Consider the following 15,164-nt stretch of genomic DNA (forward strand, 5'->3'; position numbering starts at 1 on the left):
CCCAGACCTAATCCCAAGGTATGTGCTCGAACCGACTACAGTGTTCCCGCCCTAAGTGTGCTCTCCTTGGAACAGAAGAGTCGCATTTATCGAAAAGGGACAACATGTAAAGCATGTGAAGGACGAAGAGGGATCGAGAGTCGAGGTAGTCGACAATATCCGTGTGGAATTTCAAAGTCCAAAACGATACAACGGAAAACTTTTTCTTTACTTCCAACAAAATATTGTACTAACAATATTTTACTAATAAATTAATAAAATAGATACATTTTCAAACAAAATATTGTACCGACATAAGTCACATTATATAAATAGCAGGTGCAATATGATTTTAAGTTTCATTTAGAATCAACTTCTGCAATTTATTAGCAACAATTGGGAAATATCTATAATAAGTTACGAATTTATTACACGAGTAAATATTATCTAAATTATGTCGTGTTTGGTCTCATTTTAATCGAAAAATATTTAGAACAAACTTTAGGTAAAAAAAAAGCAAAATATTATTAATATTTTCAGATGCAGATAGTCCGAATCGTATCACTCACTCAATTTCACTCGTTCACTCTCACTGACTCACACACACACACACGCACGCACGCACGCACGTACATGTAAAGTCCCACTCCAGTAGCAGAGATAAAATTTTCACATTTAACGTGTCCTTAAGTCCTTTCGCACACTTAAAGCGGGAATATTATATTTGGTCTCGATATGGTCTTCGTATTAATCCTACGTAATAAATAAGGCGATCGATCACGAATTCGTGATTGTCTCTATCAGTCCCGTATACACGAATCAGTGACGCAACCTTCTGCGAGGTCTGTCAGACCTTCGTGCTTTAGCTATTCCCGAGGATTTTTCTTTCTCATCGGAATCCTTTCGGTGTTGGTATCCGTGTACTTTGTGTTCGTTCGAGTTCTTCGGTACAGGTACCTGAACCCAGTAGGGGAACGGTTTCTCCACAGGAACAGGTACCGGTTTGTTTACAGTGACCTCGTAGGGTCTGTCCACGGGCACTTTAATGGGCACAGGATAGTGTTTCTTCACTTCCACCTGGACTGGTCTCTCTACCAAATAGGGCTCCGGAGATTCCACCTTCACTGGAATGGTTATCGGAGACTCGACGGGTACAGGATACGGTGCATCGACTGGGACCTTGATCTTGACAGGATAATGTTTGACTACCGGTACTGGATAGGGTTTGGCGACCTCCACGGGGTATGGTTTAGCCACTGGCACCGTGTAGGGTCGCTTCACGAGGACCTTCACAGGCACGGGCACCTTTTTCTCCACCTCGTAGGGCTCCGGTACTTTGACCGGTACCTTCACCTCGTAGGGTACTGCCTTATCGACCAGGTACGGCTGTCTTACCGGCACCTTCACCTCCACCGGTATCTTCTTCTCAACGGTGTACGGTTGCGGAACGCGAACCTCGACTTGATAGGGTACCGGTCGGTCGACCTTTACCTCGTACGGCACTTTTTTCTCCACGATGTAGGGTTCTGGTACCTCGACAGGTACGTTCACGAATACCTTCACGGGATACGGTACCTTCTTCTCCACCATGTACGGCTGAGGAACCGGGACCTTTACCTCGTACGGGACGGGTTTGTAAAGGATGTACGGGATTTTCTTTTCAACGGTCACCGGCACGGGGACCTTCTTCTCTACGGTTATAACTTTGGGTTTGTTCCACGGGAGGGCCTCACGGGGCCAGTCGCTCCTAGGGAATCGTCTCCAGTCCATCCTGCTCGACCAACTTGCGAACGGTCCGAGTCTCCCCGTATATATTCTGCAATCTTCGTTGTCGTCCTCGTTATCCTCCATGGAGAAGCTAGGAGTCTCCTCGCGTTTAGAGTCCTCGTACGGTGTCTTTCTCACGTTCGAGTAACTGTCCTTTACGGTTTTCGTTTCCGTGGTACTGTTTCCGCTCTCCAGGGCTTTCTCCACCGCCCTCTCGGCAGCCTTTTCCGCTGCCTTCTCCACTGCTAGCTCTGCGGCCTTTTCAAGGTCCTCTCTGCGAGTGGCCGAACACGTCAGGGCTGCCAATAGGCACAGATACACGGCAACGTTCAGCTGATGAAAGGAGTAGGGGAAGTTAACGACAGACGGAAAGATTTGTGCTAAAATTTTTAACGAGGGACACTTGCTAGCCGACTTTATTCGCCAATAATACTAAATAGTGCGATAACGCTTCGAAGGAACGAAGAAATCTTTGAGAATTAAAATTCCACTGTGGAAAGGTATCTTTGAGAATTAAAATTCCGCTATGGAAAGAGATCTTCTAAAATTAAAATTCCACTATGACAATAGATCCTCGAGAATGGAAATTCTACTATGGAAAGAGATCCTCGAGAATTGAAATTCTACTATGAAAAGAGATCCTCGAAAATTAAAATTCTACTATGGAAAGAAATCTGCGAGAATTAAAGTTCTATGGAAAAAGATCTAAAATTAAAATTCCACTATGAAACTAGATCCTCGAGAATAAAAATTCTACTATGGAAAGAGATCCTCGAGAATGCAAATTCTATTATACTATGGAAAGGGGTCTTTGAGAATGAAAATTCCACTTTGCAAATGATACACGAGAGAATATCGTCGAGTATAATTTTTCGCGTCGAAGGGACGAAGATTCGAATACGAAGAAGGGTGAAAGGTCAAGCTACCAACCAGAGGTCCCATGACGAGACGTTTCCAGCCGAGGCGATAGATCAAGGTACACTGAATCCAAACGGAACGGTGCACCAGTATTATTTATACACCGTGAACGACTTTCGCCTGTTCGACCAGCTTGGAACTTTATAAGCTCGCGCTACCTTCTTAGTGACGATTATATACGGTTAAATGGTCATCGTTTTTCACGGGGATCAGTTCCAGCCGTACTCGATACCGCGGAAACGACGCTGAAGGTGCAAGTATTCGTTATTCGGCTCGTAAAACGGTTCTGCGCGACGGGAAAAGAAATTTAGAGAATCGTAGCGCCTCGAATTATCGTTTCGAAGGAAAACTAATGGCTTTCGTTGGGAAACACCGACGTTTTCAATTTCTGCGATCGACTACGAAGATTTGGATGACTCGAGGCTTGGTTCAGCGCCAGAAAATTTTTGATATTCAACGCAAACGTGGTGTTCGCAGAAAATCATGATCGTCTCGCGTTACCGCTTATTTACGAGACGGGATCGTTGGCTACCGGGTTCTAGCTCATTAATCTCGTGAAAAGTACGCCAGAACGACGACGCTATTTACGTTTGACAGATGAAAGCGAACGCTCGCTTTCTACGGACAATCGTAAAACCCCGTACCAAACGGGAAGACGCGTTTCCATGTTGCTTAGGGGCGTCGCAAGGACACTTTGAACCCCATTTCGCAACATCCGCGATACACAAATGGAACATACTTGTTCCCCGTAATAGTCCTTTGCGCGTTCGTAACAACGAATTTACATTCGGACTGTTTATTCAGTCGTCTCGCGTTTCTTCTCGATCTTCGTCGAGTTTCTCGTGCAACTTCAGTGAAATTGAAACCGGTATAAAAGTTCTGCCCGGTCGTTTTACCATTTAAAATTGCGCTACTTTCTTTCTCAACTTTGTAAGCCGAATTAGAAACCGTTGCGCACAGAAATGCAATTTTCCATTTGGAATTACGAGGAGGTGGATTGTCGTGAAACAGGTACCAAGATTCCAGATGATCGTGGATGGATTTATCGGCAGATAAATTCGATTTTCAATCTTCGAGAAAACTTTTGTAAAAATCGAGTGTACCACCTAGGAAAGCCAGTGAGTCTGCTGAGTCTAGAGTTTCTTGTATTTACGACGCAGAACCTAGAAAGTTGTCCAAAGGAAGACATTCAATTATCTCCTGTAACACTGTCTGGCGAGTTTCCGAGGGTTGAGAGCGCAATTTTGTTATTTATACGAGAAAGAGGCTTCGACAATTGTACAGCAGAAAGTTAAGATTACGATACGGTTAGTTTTCATATTATAAAATCATCAGCGTAACATTAATTTATCGCTCGAATGATTTTAATGCACGGGAAGTGCCAACTCTGTGCCAGAATCTTAAAAATGTCTTTCTCTATTTTGAAAAATGATAGAACGCAACCGAACGAGGTCAACGTAACTTTTCTTCAGATCGTCTGATTCAAAGGAAGGCATAGTGACCTTAAATTCCGAAATGAGATCCACTTGTACTTTAAGTAGATCGTTCGGAGTTTCAATGTTGATACCGATTATGTGGAATGTGTCTACCAAGGTTGGAGAGTTATGCACGCGTTGCAACGAGGCATTCGTTTTGTGGGAATCAATTACAGCACGATCTGTCGTGATTCGCGCGCAATTACATCGGGACGAGGGAAGAACTCGATTGGAGTGAAACTGACGACTCGTAGATTTCGCTGTGTTTACGGAGAGAACGTCTCGTGTCGTCGATCTAAATTGCACGTTCAAGGAAGTACTAGTTCCCAGGTTGACTCGCGATTTTATAGCGTAGTATTACCATACTCGTACCGAATTGAAACCGAGTCGCGCTTTCACGTAGCAGTGGGTGATCAAACTTGAAAATCGTGATAGAAATTAATGCCAAGGACAGGTTTTCAGTTTATTTGTACAAAATCCATTTATTTTTACAACGTGCAACCTCTCGCGGATCGTCCGTGCACTAGGGTGGAAACGACACCGTCGGTACACGGTGCAGCGGGTTGCATTTCGTCGCTGCACCGAGAAAGATGGCGTTACTTGTTTGTTCACGCCCCTGTTGAGCAAATTACAACGTCGAGAGAGTATAACGTGATTGCACACCTTCGAGAAAACTTTGTACAACGATCGTTCCGCTTGGAAGTGCTCGACAACGATGCGTTTCGTGGTTTTCGTGAAAATTATTACAAACCTTAACAAATTCAACACGAGCACGATCGAAAAATATTTCACAACGAGGTAAATCGTATCTAACAATCTCCACTTATCGAGCTTTCGACGCTGGTAACGATATCGTAGAGAGAAAGTATAATCTGTCGATAATTAACAATTGCAACGCCTGAGAGCTATCTGTTTATGTATATATGTACGTTACTTGGATAAATATTTTTCGAAACGAGAATCTAGTTATCGTCGAAACGAAATCGTATTTGTGCTTCGAGAAAAATTCAAACTTTGTACCTTGAATGAACGACAAACTTATGCTGAATTGTACAGGGTGAAAAGGAAAGAGGGTTTCATAATTTTTAAGATCGATACTTGTCTACATTTCTCATAAACATGGGTCGAAGAACTAATAATCGCAAAGTTAAATAATTTGTTGTTTTCGTTTAAATAAGCGACTCGCTCGTCGTTTCTCCTCGCTGCGAAAGCCCCTCAAGTGAACTTCCTCGAAGAGAAACAAATAATCGTTGGTAACTTACCATAAATACTAGTTTCTCGACCCACGTTTATTAAGATTTCTTTACTCCGTTCGACGATCTATTCTAAAAAAAAAAACCCTTTCTTCCACCTCTAATAATACTCTAAGTATAAAATAATCCTCCTCTCAGTATCTAAAAAAACAACTCCGTTCATCCGTTTCGCCTATTTTCCACTTCCACGTTCGAAATTATAAAAACGATAAATAATATCACGAATAACGACATTTCTTCATAATTTCCTACGAACAACCCGATTATTCCAATATCTCATTCGATCCGAAGATCCGAGCCACGCGTCGATTCATCGCGCCCAATCGTGTTGTTCGTAGCTCGAGGCCTCGATCTCCTCGCTTTCGTCGTGAGTGGGCACCACGACCGGTACTTTGACAGGGTAGGGGACAGGTTTCACGATGGGATAGGCCACCGGTTTGGTCACGTGGACAGGTACCGGTCTGTCCACGGGCACTCTGATAGGTACCGGTACTGGTTTCTCCACGGGGTACGGTACGTGTTTCTCCACAGGGTACAGAGTCGGTACTGGTACCCTGACTCTGATCGGTATCGGTTTGTCGACTGGTATCGGTACCGGTCTAGGCACCTCGACCCTCACGGGTACGGGCACGAACTTGTCCACCGGATAAGGTACAGGCCTGGATACAGGTACGGGGTAAGGCTTGGGTACCGGTATCGGTATCGGTTGCTCCACTTCGATCTTCAAAGGATAATGTACCACCCTCTCGACCGGATAGGGTTGAGAGACGTGCACCGGCACCTTGACCGGCACCGGTACTCTGCGTTCTATGGGGAACGGTTCCGGTACGGGTACCTTTACCCCGTAGTGAACCCTTTTCTCCACTGGGTAGGGATCAGGCACGTAAACCTTGACTGGTACCGGTCGGTCGACCGCCACCTGAACCGGATAGGGCACTTCCTTGTAAACCGGTACAGGCTTAGGTATTTTCAGCGGCACTTTCACGAAGACCTTCACCGGGAAGGGTACTTTCTTCTCCACCGCGTAGGGTTGAGGCACGGGTACCTTCACCGGGTAGGGGATGTTCTTCACGATCGGGTAAGGGATGTTTTTCACCACCGGGTACGGTACCGCCACCTTCTTTATCACGGTTACCGTTTTGTGCACGTCCTCGTGCACATGGTGACCGAGAATCTGTCCTTCGCGAGGTATACTACCACCGTGGTCCGAAACGTGGATCTCCTCTCCAGAAAAGGCCTCTCCTTCGGCTGAGTGGTCACCTTTGAGTGTTTCAACGTCCAAGTGTTCCTCGTCCGTGTCCGCTGCGTCCAGAAGTTCGTTGCTAGGGTCGTCTGTGATGATTTAAATCGATTAGTTTCCTCCATCGTTCGACCAGCTTACCGCAAAAGCCTTAAGCCACGTTTCCACGCGGAACTCTGGGCTACGAGTCGCACACGCGGAAACGTGGCTTTAGGATTTAGCGAAAGACTCCTCGGAATGAACTTTTCACTGTTTCCTTTATTCCTAGTTTACGCACAGCGTTTTCCAACTGATCTCGTCGAGACGGATCCCTGTACACTCATCTGCAATGTGCTGTTCGTCTTCTTCTCCTGAACGGTACGTTCTTCAACGAGGGATTTTTCCATCCTTGTGCTCCCAGCGTCATCCTTGTGACGCAGAGCGAAGCTCCCCGTTATTAGGACGATAAGTAACAGGACGACCGTGTTGCTCTATAAAAGGATTAAAGATCAGATCTCCTCTTGGCGAGAATGTTCAAACATCGAACTTTCTCGATGTACGTGTCGCGTTTCACTGGCCGTTTGGAAAAAATTGCTCTCAAAACTTTCCCGTAACGTAAACATTGTACTTTCCATCGAACCGAAACATGGTACGTGATTAGACGAGAAACAGATAGTCCACTCTTCGATATGCAAATACCACTGTCACGACCAGAACCGGTCATCAGCCGCGGCACGATTCCGTCGCGGAATCGTCACTCACATGCGAAACGTACCGTGCGACCCATCCTCATTAGGGGTGTGTCGAACTCTTGATGGTTGTATATACGATGACGAGTGATCCAAATTAGAAGCGAGTAAATCAGTAGCGTGGTCTTGCCAGCTTTTATATACGTGGATGCCGATCCGGAGGCTGCACGCAGAGACGGACTTGTTCTCGGGTGGGGTGATGATCGCTTTCGCGTGGCTGTCGATAGTGAAACTATGCGAAATAATGTCCTCGTGAGGTGCATCGGTTCGAGGAACCATGATCGGAGATCGAGCGGGTCGACATACCGTAAAGGGAGCGACACCATTGGATCGAGTTCGTTCTTTCACGCCTTTTGCGACCGAACTCTTTCCTGACAACGTGTGTGACCTTGAGGAGCATTTTTTTTTTTTTTTTTTTTTCGAGAACGATGTACGCACAAATCGAAAGCGAAAGATAACCATCGCCGAATACCCAAGAAGTGTAATACGTTTCGGTGGATATCTTGTTGCGTATGGTTTCCACTAAATAGTGGAATCGGTGTTTATATTTATTCGACACACTTTCTTGTAAATATGAATTTCAATCGAACACCGAAGAACCGATTTTTTAAGGAAAGATTAATGTTCAATTTTTTACTTTTCGTGTGAATAATTACTAAATATTAGTTCATAGAATAATAAATTTTTCTATAAAATTCTCTAACCTTTTATCGTATCGAAGTAGAACTTCTCACGATACGACCTGTACGATTTTCACTGTGAGTGACTGTATATACTATTCAATAACGATGAACTTAATGGATACCATAAGTTCAAGTAGATACTATTCAAGTATAGTAGAAATACTGACAAAGAAGGACTTCGTACAAATTTCAAGTTAAGGGTAATGTTTCCTTTCGGATAAGACCGGAAAGGAACAAAGCAGAAATCGAGAACTCTCACGATCACGGAATCTGCCGACGGAAACTGTGTCACAATTGCAACCATAATCGCGAACCCAATGGACAATTTGCGACGATAGACGTAACAGGAGGAGTCGAGACACGTCTGCGGAGAAAACCACCATCGTATTAACAGAAATCGTTTTCCCGCGATTTCACGGGGAACACGCGATGATTACGAACCGTGGATGTTTAATGCCGTTTGTTTTCAGTAACTTTTTATCGTACGAGAGATATTTAAATATCCAAACGATTGCATACTTCATTAACATGTTAAATATTTCCACGGCTGTTTTCCTGAATACCATAACAAAAGAGAGAGTATTCGCTTCTCGAAATCTTCGCAAAATATACGTAGAAAGATTCATTTATTTTTAAACGAAACGAATTAGGAGTCTCCTTACCCACCCAAAATATTTTTTGCGATGCCATTCCTTTGTTCACGATTGAAAAAAGATATATATTCAATTTTCCAGATTGTCTAACATTGATAAGGACTCAAAAAATATTTAAGTAATCAAAATTTAGGGGGAGAAAGAGTCGAGCGAAATTTGATCTATAAAAATTCAAACTCGATATCTTCGAACAAGATCGAATGGTGTTATTAAAAGATTAATTACCTTCCTTTCTTGGTTCATTTAACAAAGCTCGCGAAAAAGAAATAATGGAAAATGGAAATTATTTCGAAAATATGCGACGCTATATCAATTTGTTACTGTTAAATGGATTATTAGTCGAGTAACGATTCGAAGACACGCGATGCAATTCAGATGCAATCAGATGCGCGTCCCGATAGCACGTCAGCGATACTGATTATAGAAATCCTGTATAATTAGACGTGGTCTTGTTCGTTCCACGTCTTTAACACAATTTTCCCCATTCACTTTCGACGCGTGCACAGTAAATGACTTTTTAAAACAGTTGCGTTGAACGAAGTCATTATAGGGATCATTTGCATGCACAAGTTTTATTGTAAAAAAAAGTTTGAATGTTTTTGAACTTAAACTCTCATACGTTCTATCAAGTACTAAATTATATTGTCGATAATTTAGCGAAATGACCTGCTTTACCTACGATCGTTGCAATTTCTCATGGTACATAACTTACAATTTTAATGTACCATCACGAAGATAAAGCAGACATTTTATGCTACTTACCATCTCAGGCTCATACTCGACGTTACCGACTTAAATCGGAATGCGATTACAACGCTATTAGTAGCGAAAAAATATGTCAAGAATTACCAACTCGAAAACTACATTAAAAATACAAAAAATTTCAAAAATATTAAGGACATTAAGGATATTGAAAATTCAAAGAATATTAAAAATATTATAAAATATTATTAAATATTAAAGATGTAAACTATTTCAAAAATATAAAAAATATTAAAATTCCAAAAATATTAGACACATTATAAATATTAAAAATATTAAAATATCAAATATATTAAAAATATTATAAATACTAAAAATCTCAAGAATATTAAAAATATTTAAGATATCAAATATATTAAAAATGCCAGAAATACATAAAAAATATTAGAAATCCCAAAATTTATATTAAATTTAATATATAAAAAATAGTAAAAATACTAAAAATCCCCAAAATATTAAAAATATTAAAAATTCCAAAAATTTTAAAAATATTTAAGATATAAAAAATGGTAAAATATAAAAGATATTAAAATATGAAACATATTAAAAATATTATAAATCCCAATATTAAAAATATTTATGATATCATAAATATTCATAATATTCAAAATATCAAAACTACTACTATTATTACTACTACTACTACTACTACTACAGACGAGTACAGTGACTAAGTGATAACAGGAATGACGCCCCATTCGAAGATGGAGTGCCATTTGTTGCAGCCCTCTCTTGAGACAGTTTGTCTAGGCCTCTTCAGTAAATAGCCTCTTCTTTCTTCCGGCGCAATGCCAACCTGAAACTTGAGCCTTGAAATGCTGTGCAAAATGAGGCCGACCAACGATTTCAGGAATCGTTGTTCATGCACACATTGAGAATCTCAAGACTTTAGAGTCTAAACTTTAAGAGACTAAAGTCTAGAGTCTAAACTTTAGAATCTAAAGTGGCTAGACTTAGAGAACCGAAAGCAAAGCCAGAAGCAAGCGACATGCTCAGCCTGGACCAACTTTGCATCGACTCCCTAAGTAGAACTTCAGGTACAGGTCTGTCACATGAAATCGTGCCTATCCGAACAGGGACCGTGAAGACCTGATGTGGACCTACCTACTTATATCTAGACACACATACCAGAAAAGAAGTTACTTAACCCAGACCTAACCCTACCTAGCCCTATATTTAAAAAAATGGCAAAACAATCTCTCAAACACAACCACTCCACGGTTCTCACACATCAAGCCCGGGTGCAATGAGCCTAATCTAGAGAGGACGTCCCGGGACGCCTCCGACACCAAAGCTTATCAAACACGTGCACACTCTAAGGGTACGTACCAATTTTCTGAAATCAACTGACAAAGGCTAGCGAACATTGCTTGTAAGTATAATACATGTAACATTTAAGGAAAGTTGTGCATGAAATATGTTATATATGATCATTATCAATTTTTTTAATTCAATTATATAAATTTGAAAAATTACTCTAGTACATATTCCATGAACTATTTACTATCATCATTGTGTATTCAAAGGAATATGTTCTTAATATTGTGGACAATTGTTAAGTCGTTTATTCTAAATAATAATTTGATATTGTAATCAATTACTAGAAATTTAATATTATTTTGTTTGTGAAATATAATGAATTTTTGAAACGACGCAGTTCCAGAACCTAACCACACACACACACATATGGAACGTACATCGTGCACGTTACGCTAGCACATTGTCAGTCGCTCATACAAATTATTATTATTAATCTTACGAACTAAGTCATTCCGTTTATTGTTTTTACTCGCGCAAGCAGCACCTGGGCATGTGAGCGAGCTCGGACAATAAACGGAAAGATTTTCCTGAAAAACCTTAACTAAAAAAATTAATTAATGGATATTGTATAACGAGCTACAGTATTCTTTTTCATTTTCCATTAAAGTATGTAGACGTTTTATTCGTAAAAATTCAAAAACAATTATTTAACAGAGTATTAATACTGAATAATTTAATTATACAGAAAAATTATAGTAATCAAAATTTAATTATTTAAAAAAAGGGACTCTAATCAAGATTTAGCAACAATTCAAAAAATTTAAGATAAATACTGATATATCCTAAAACGATTTCATCGTCAAAGTAAATTTTTCAAAATATGTTACTTTGACTTAAAAATCTATACTTCGCGAAATGTTTTCTTGTACATACATAAAAAACTAACGCAATGATTGTTTAATTTAAATATACTCGATAGAAAATTACCAAATTAAATTCAGACGTGTAATTTGGAAAATATATAAAAAAAAACGGATGTTCATATATAGATTTAGCTTGTAAATACCCATATTAATAGATTCTCAATTAAAAATAAAATCGTATAAGAAAAATAGTTATATTATGAAACATCTGTTCATTGTAAACGCGAAGTACAAAAAAACCCTACCTAAATTAATAAGTAAAAGAAACAATGTTAGTACTCACGTGTATAACATATACTCGAAGTTACTGTACTCGCCAGAAAGAACAAATATACAACCAGTCACCCGTGCCGATTCGGAACTTCGTCCTACGACATGCTCGTGGACCGGAGGAATAAATAAACATGCGACTTACCGATAGTAGAGTCCGATCGAGTGGTATTAGCGATGCATCTACAACTATACTGTTGTAGTAGTCGAAGAAATTCTGCTAGGGCCCACATATGCCGAGATAAGAAATCTGTAAAGAAACAGGGAAGATCCTATAAAAGGTTCTACATTCAAGACTAATAAATTTCTCTAATTATTTTGAAAATTTGAAAAGATACTTACATTACCCACTTGTGAAGCCCGCCATTACTCCTCTTCAGTGATACACTGACTCTAATACCGATGACGAGTAATTTTAAAGATTGTTTAAAAAAAAAATAAATAAATAAATAATAATAATAATAATAATAATGATGAAACAAACTATCAACGCGACCGAGAACGGTGATCGACGAACAAGAGTGATTCTATTCTCGCGATTAAAAAACAAAGAGAGCCGCGATGCTCCAGGGAGAATTTAAAATGCGCTATAAACACTGAATCTACATTTCGCGTGTTTAAAATTTTTACGAAACTCTACTCGGGACAACTATGTCCTGAAAAACCTTTACAATTGCTTACGCAACAAACACTAACTCTATTTGTCGCATTGTGCGCGGCAATGCAAATTTCTGAAAAGAAAAATGAGGGTAGGAGAAGGGTTGGGTTATTTTATTGAGTACATATGAAGGAAATACGCATTTAGAAACGCAATCGAAAATAGTTCCATCACACTTTGTCTTATTTAAACGTATTACTGCCAAATTTGAAAATCGTTCCAACGGTTTATCGTCCAGCGTCATACTATATCGTCGATGCGTACGTCGATGTGCTTGTTCCTGGCCTTTGATTTTGAGCTGTAACACAAATAAAACACAAATTTAAAACAAATGTATTAAAATAAACGTGCTTATGTTGCGTTTGCACAACAATTCAACTTGAAACATATTGCGAGAAACTGTAATTTCATTCTGAGAACCGTTCTAATTGATCCCTGTTGGAAATCGAAAGAAAACCACGTAAACGATTCCACTTTTCTCACTATTTCGATTTAATTTAGAATCAAATGAGTATTAATATTAAACGTAGACACGGCCAAACAGTATAGGAAAGTAATTATAACAATTGAAAGGAATTAAATGTCAATAGATGGGAATTTACAAACCTCGTTAATCGCAAGATCTCAGACACGTCTTGACAGGTCTAGCTCCACGCAACGTGTGATATCACTCCGCACTAACCGATACATCGAGAATTTTCCGGTGGGTGTTGTGAGGTCCACTACGCGTTGGAAATCAAAATCAAAAAATAGTTCCATCACACTTTACCTTATTTAATCGCAACACTAACCGAATATAAAATTACGTTGATAATGTGTTCACGATAAATGATAACATAATACAAAGGCAATAATATATAAATATGTCACTTATTGTTATAATAAATTACAATTTACCAGAAAGTCAGTTGAAAATCGTTCTAACGGTTTGTCCAGCATCATGGCGTCGTGGGTGCATCGATATGCTTGTTCCTGGCATTTGATTTTGGGCTGTAACACAAAGAAAACACAAATTTAAAGTAAATTCATTAAAATAAACGTGCTTATGTCGCGTTTGCACAACGATTGAACTCGAAACATATTACGAGAAACTGTAATTTCACTCTGAGAAATATTCTAATAAATGATCCCAGTTGGAAATCGAAAGAAAATCACGTAATCGACTTCATTTTTCTCACTATTTCGATTGAATTTATCATTAAATGCGTATTAATATTAAACACACACACACGGCCGAATAGTTCACGAAAGTAATTATAACAATTAGGAGGAATTAAATATCAACAGGTGAAATTTACAAACCTCGTTATTCGCGAACTCTTAGACACGTCTCAACAGGTCCCTTTCCAGGCAACATGTGACGTCACACCCGTACCAACCGATGCATCGAGAATTCGTCGGTGGGTGGGAGTGGGGTCCACTATCCGTTAGAAATCGAAATCGCAATCGAAAAATAGGTCCATCACACTTTGCCTTATTTAATCGCAACACTGACCGAGTATGAATTTACGTTGGTATTGTGCTCACAAAAAACGCTAACGCAATATAAGAACAATAATACATAAATACATCTCTTATTTTTACAATAAATTACATTTTATCGAAGTGTTGTTTGTAATCCGTTCGAACGGTTTCTTCAGCGGCACGGCGTCGATGCGCGCGACGATGCGCGCGTCGATGCGCGCGTCGATATGCTTGTTCCTGGCCTTTGATTTTGATGTTCTAACACAAATAATATACAAATTTAAAGCAAATGCATTATAGGAAACGTACTTATGTTACGTTTTCACAACGACTGAACCCGAAACATATTGCGAGAAACTGTAATTTCACTCTGAGAAACATTCTAATAAATAATTCCGGTTGCAAATCGAAAGAAAAACTCGTAATCTATTCCACTTTTCTCACGATTTCGATTGAATTTAGAATCAAATGAGTATTAATATTAAACGTAGACACGGCCAAACAGTATAGGAAAGTAATTATAACAATTGAAAGGAATTAAATGTCAATAGATGGAAATTTACAAACCTCGTTAATCGCAAGATCTCAGACACGTCTTGACAGGTCTAGCTCCACGCAACGTGTGATATCACTCCGCACTAACCGATACATCGAGAATTTTCCGGTGGGTGTTGTGAGGTCCACTACGCGTTGGAAATCAAAATCGAAAAATAGTTCCATCACACTTTGTCTTATTCAATTGTAACACTGACCGAATATGAAATTATATAAACATGGTGCTCACGGCAAACGATAACGCAATATAAGAACAATAATACATAAATATGTCTCTTATTGTTACAATAAATTACATTTTATCAAAGCGTCGCTTGAAATTCGTTTGAACGGTTTCTACAGCGTCATGGCATCGATGCGCGCGTTGATATGCTTGTTCGTGATGTTTGAATTGCGAGACTGTAATAAAAATAAAATACACATTAGAAGAAATGCATTAAAGTATTGGATCAAGGTAACGTCAATGTATTTTACAATTAATAACTAATATGGAATATAAATACCATTATTTTACAACCAGACGACCATGCGATGCAAAAATATATTAATTTTCAATATAAACATTCCTCAATGCAG

At 39.5% G+C, this 15,164-nt stretch overlaps 2 protein-coding genes and 1 long non-coding RNA gene across 4 annotated transcripts in view; 1 reads left to right on the top strand and 2 right to left on the bottom strand.

Annotated features, from left to right (window-relative positions):
• Ance-3 (angiotensin-converting enzyme Ance-3) overlaps positions 1–15,164 on the top strand; it is a 67,141-nt gene that overhangs the window by 19,280 nt on the left and 32,697 nt on the right. The window lies entirely within an intron of this gene.
• LOC143145454 (uncharacterized) lies at positions 332–8,009 on the bottom strand. Its single transcript, XM_076308845.1, has 8 exons — positions 6,910–8,009; positions 5,850–6,724; positions 1,411–1,590; positions 1,099–1,296; positions 833–1,044; positions 737–776; positions 613–682; positions 332–426 (listed from the first exon to the last, which is right to left on the bottom strand). The coding sequence occupies exons 1-8, from the start codon at positions 7,016–7,018 to the stop codon at positions 332–334; spliced, it is 1,779 nt and encodes a 592-aa protein (XP_076164960.1). The 5' UTR covers positions 7,019–8,009.
• LOC143145782 (uncharacterized) lies at positions 11,756–14,643 on the bottom strand. Its single transcript, XR_012991768.1, has 7 exons — positions 14,601–14,643; positions 13,872–14,291; positions 13,467–13,559; positions 13,176–13,291; positions 12,254–12,867; positions 12,057–12,161; positions 11,756–11,886 (listed from the first exon to the last, which is right to left on the bottom strand). It is a non-coding gene; the product is annotated as an uncharacterized LOC143145782 (long non-coding RNA).

The sequence above is a fragment of the Ptiloglossa arizonensis genome, chromosome 4, assembly GCF_051014685.1.
Source record: "Ptiloglossa arizonensis isolate GNS036 chromosome 4, iyPtiAriz1_principal, whole genome shotgun sequence".
Classification (NCBI taxonomy): domain Eukaryota; kingdom Metazoa; phylum Arthropoda; class Insecta; order Hymenoptera; family Colletidae; genus Ptiloglossa; species Ptiloglossa arizonensis.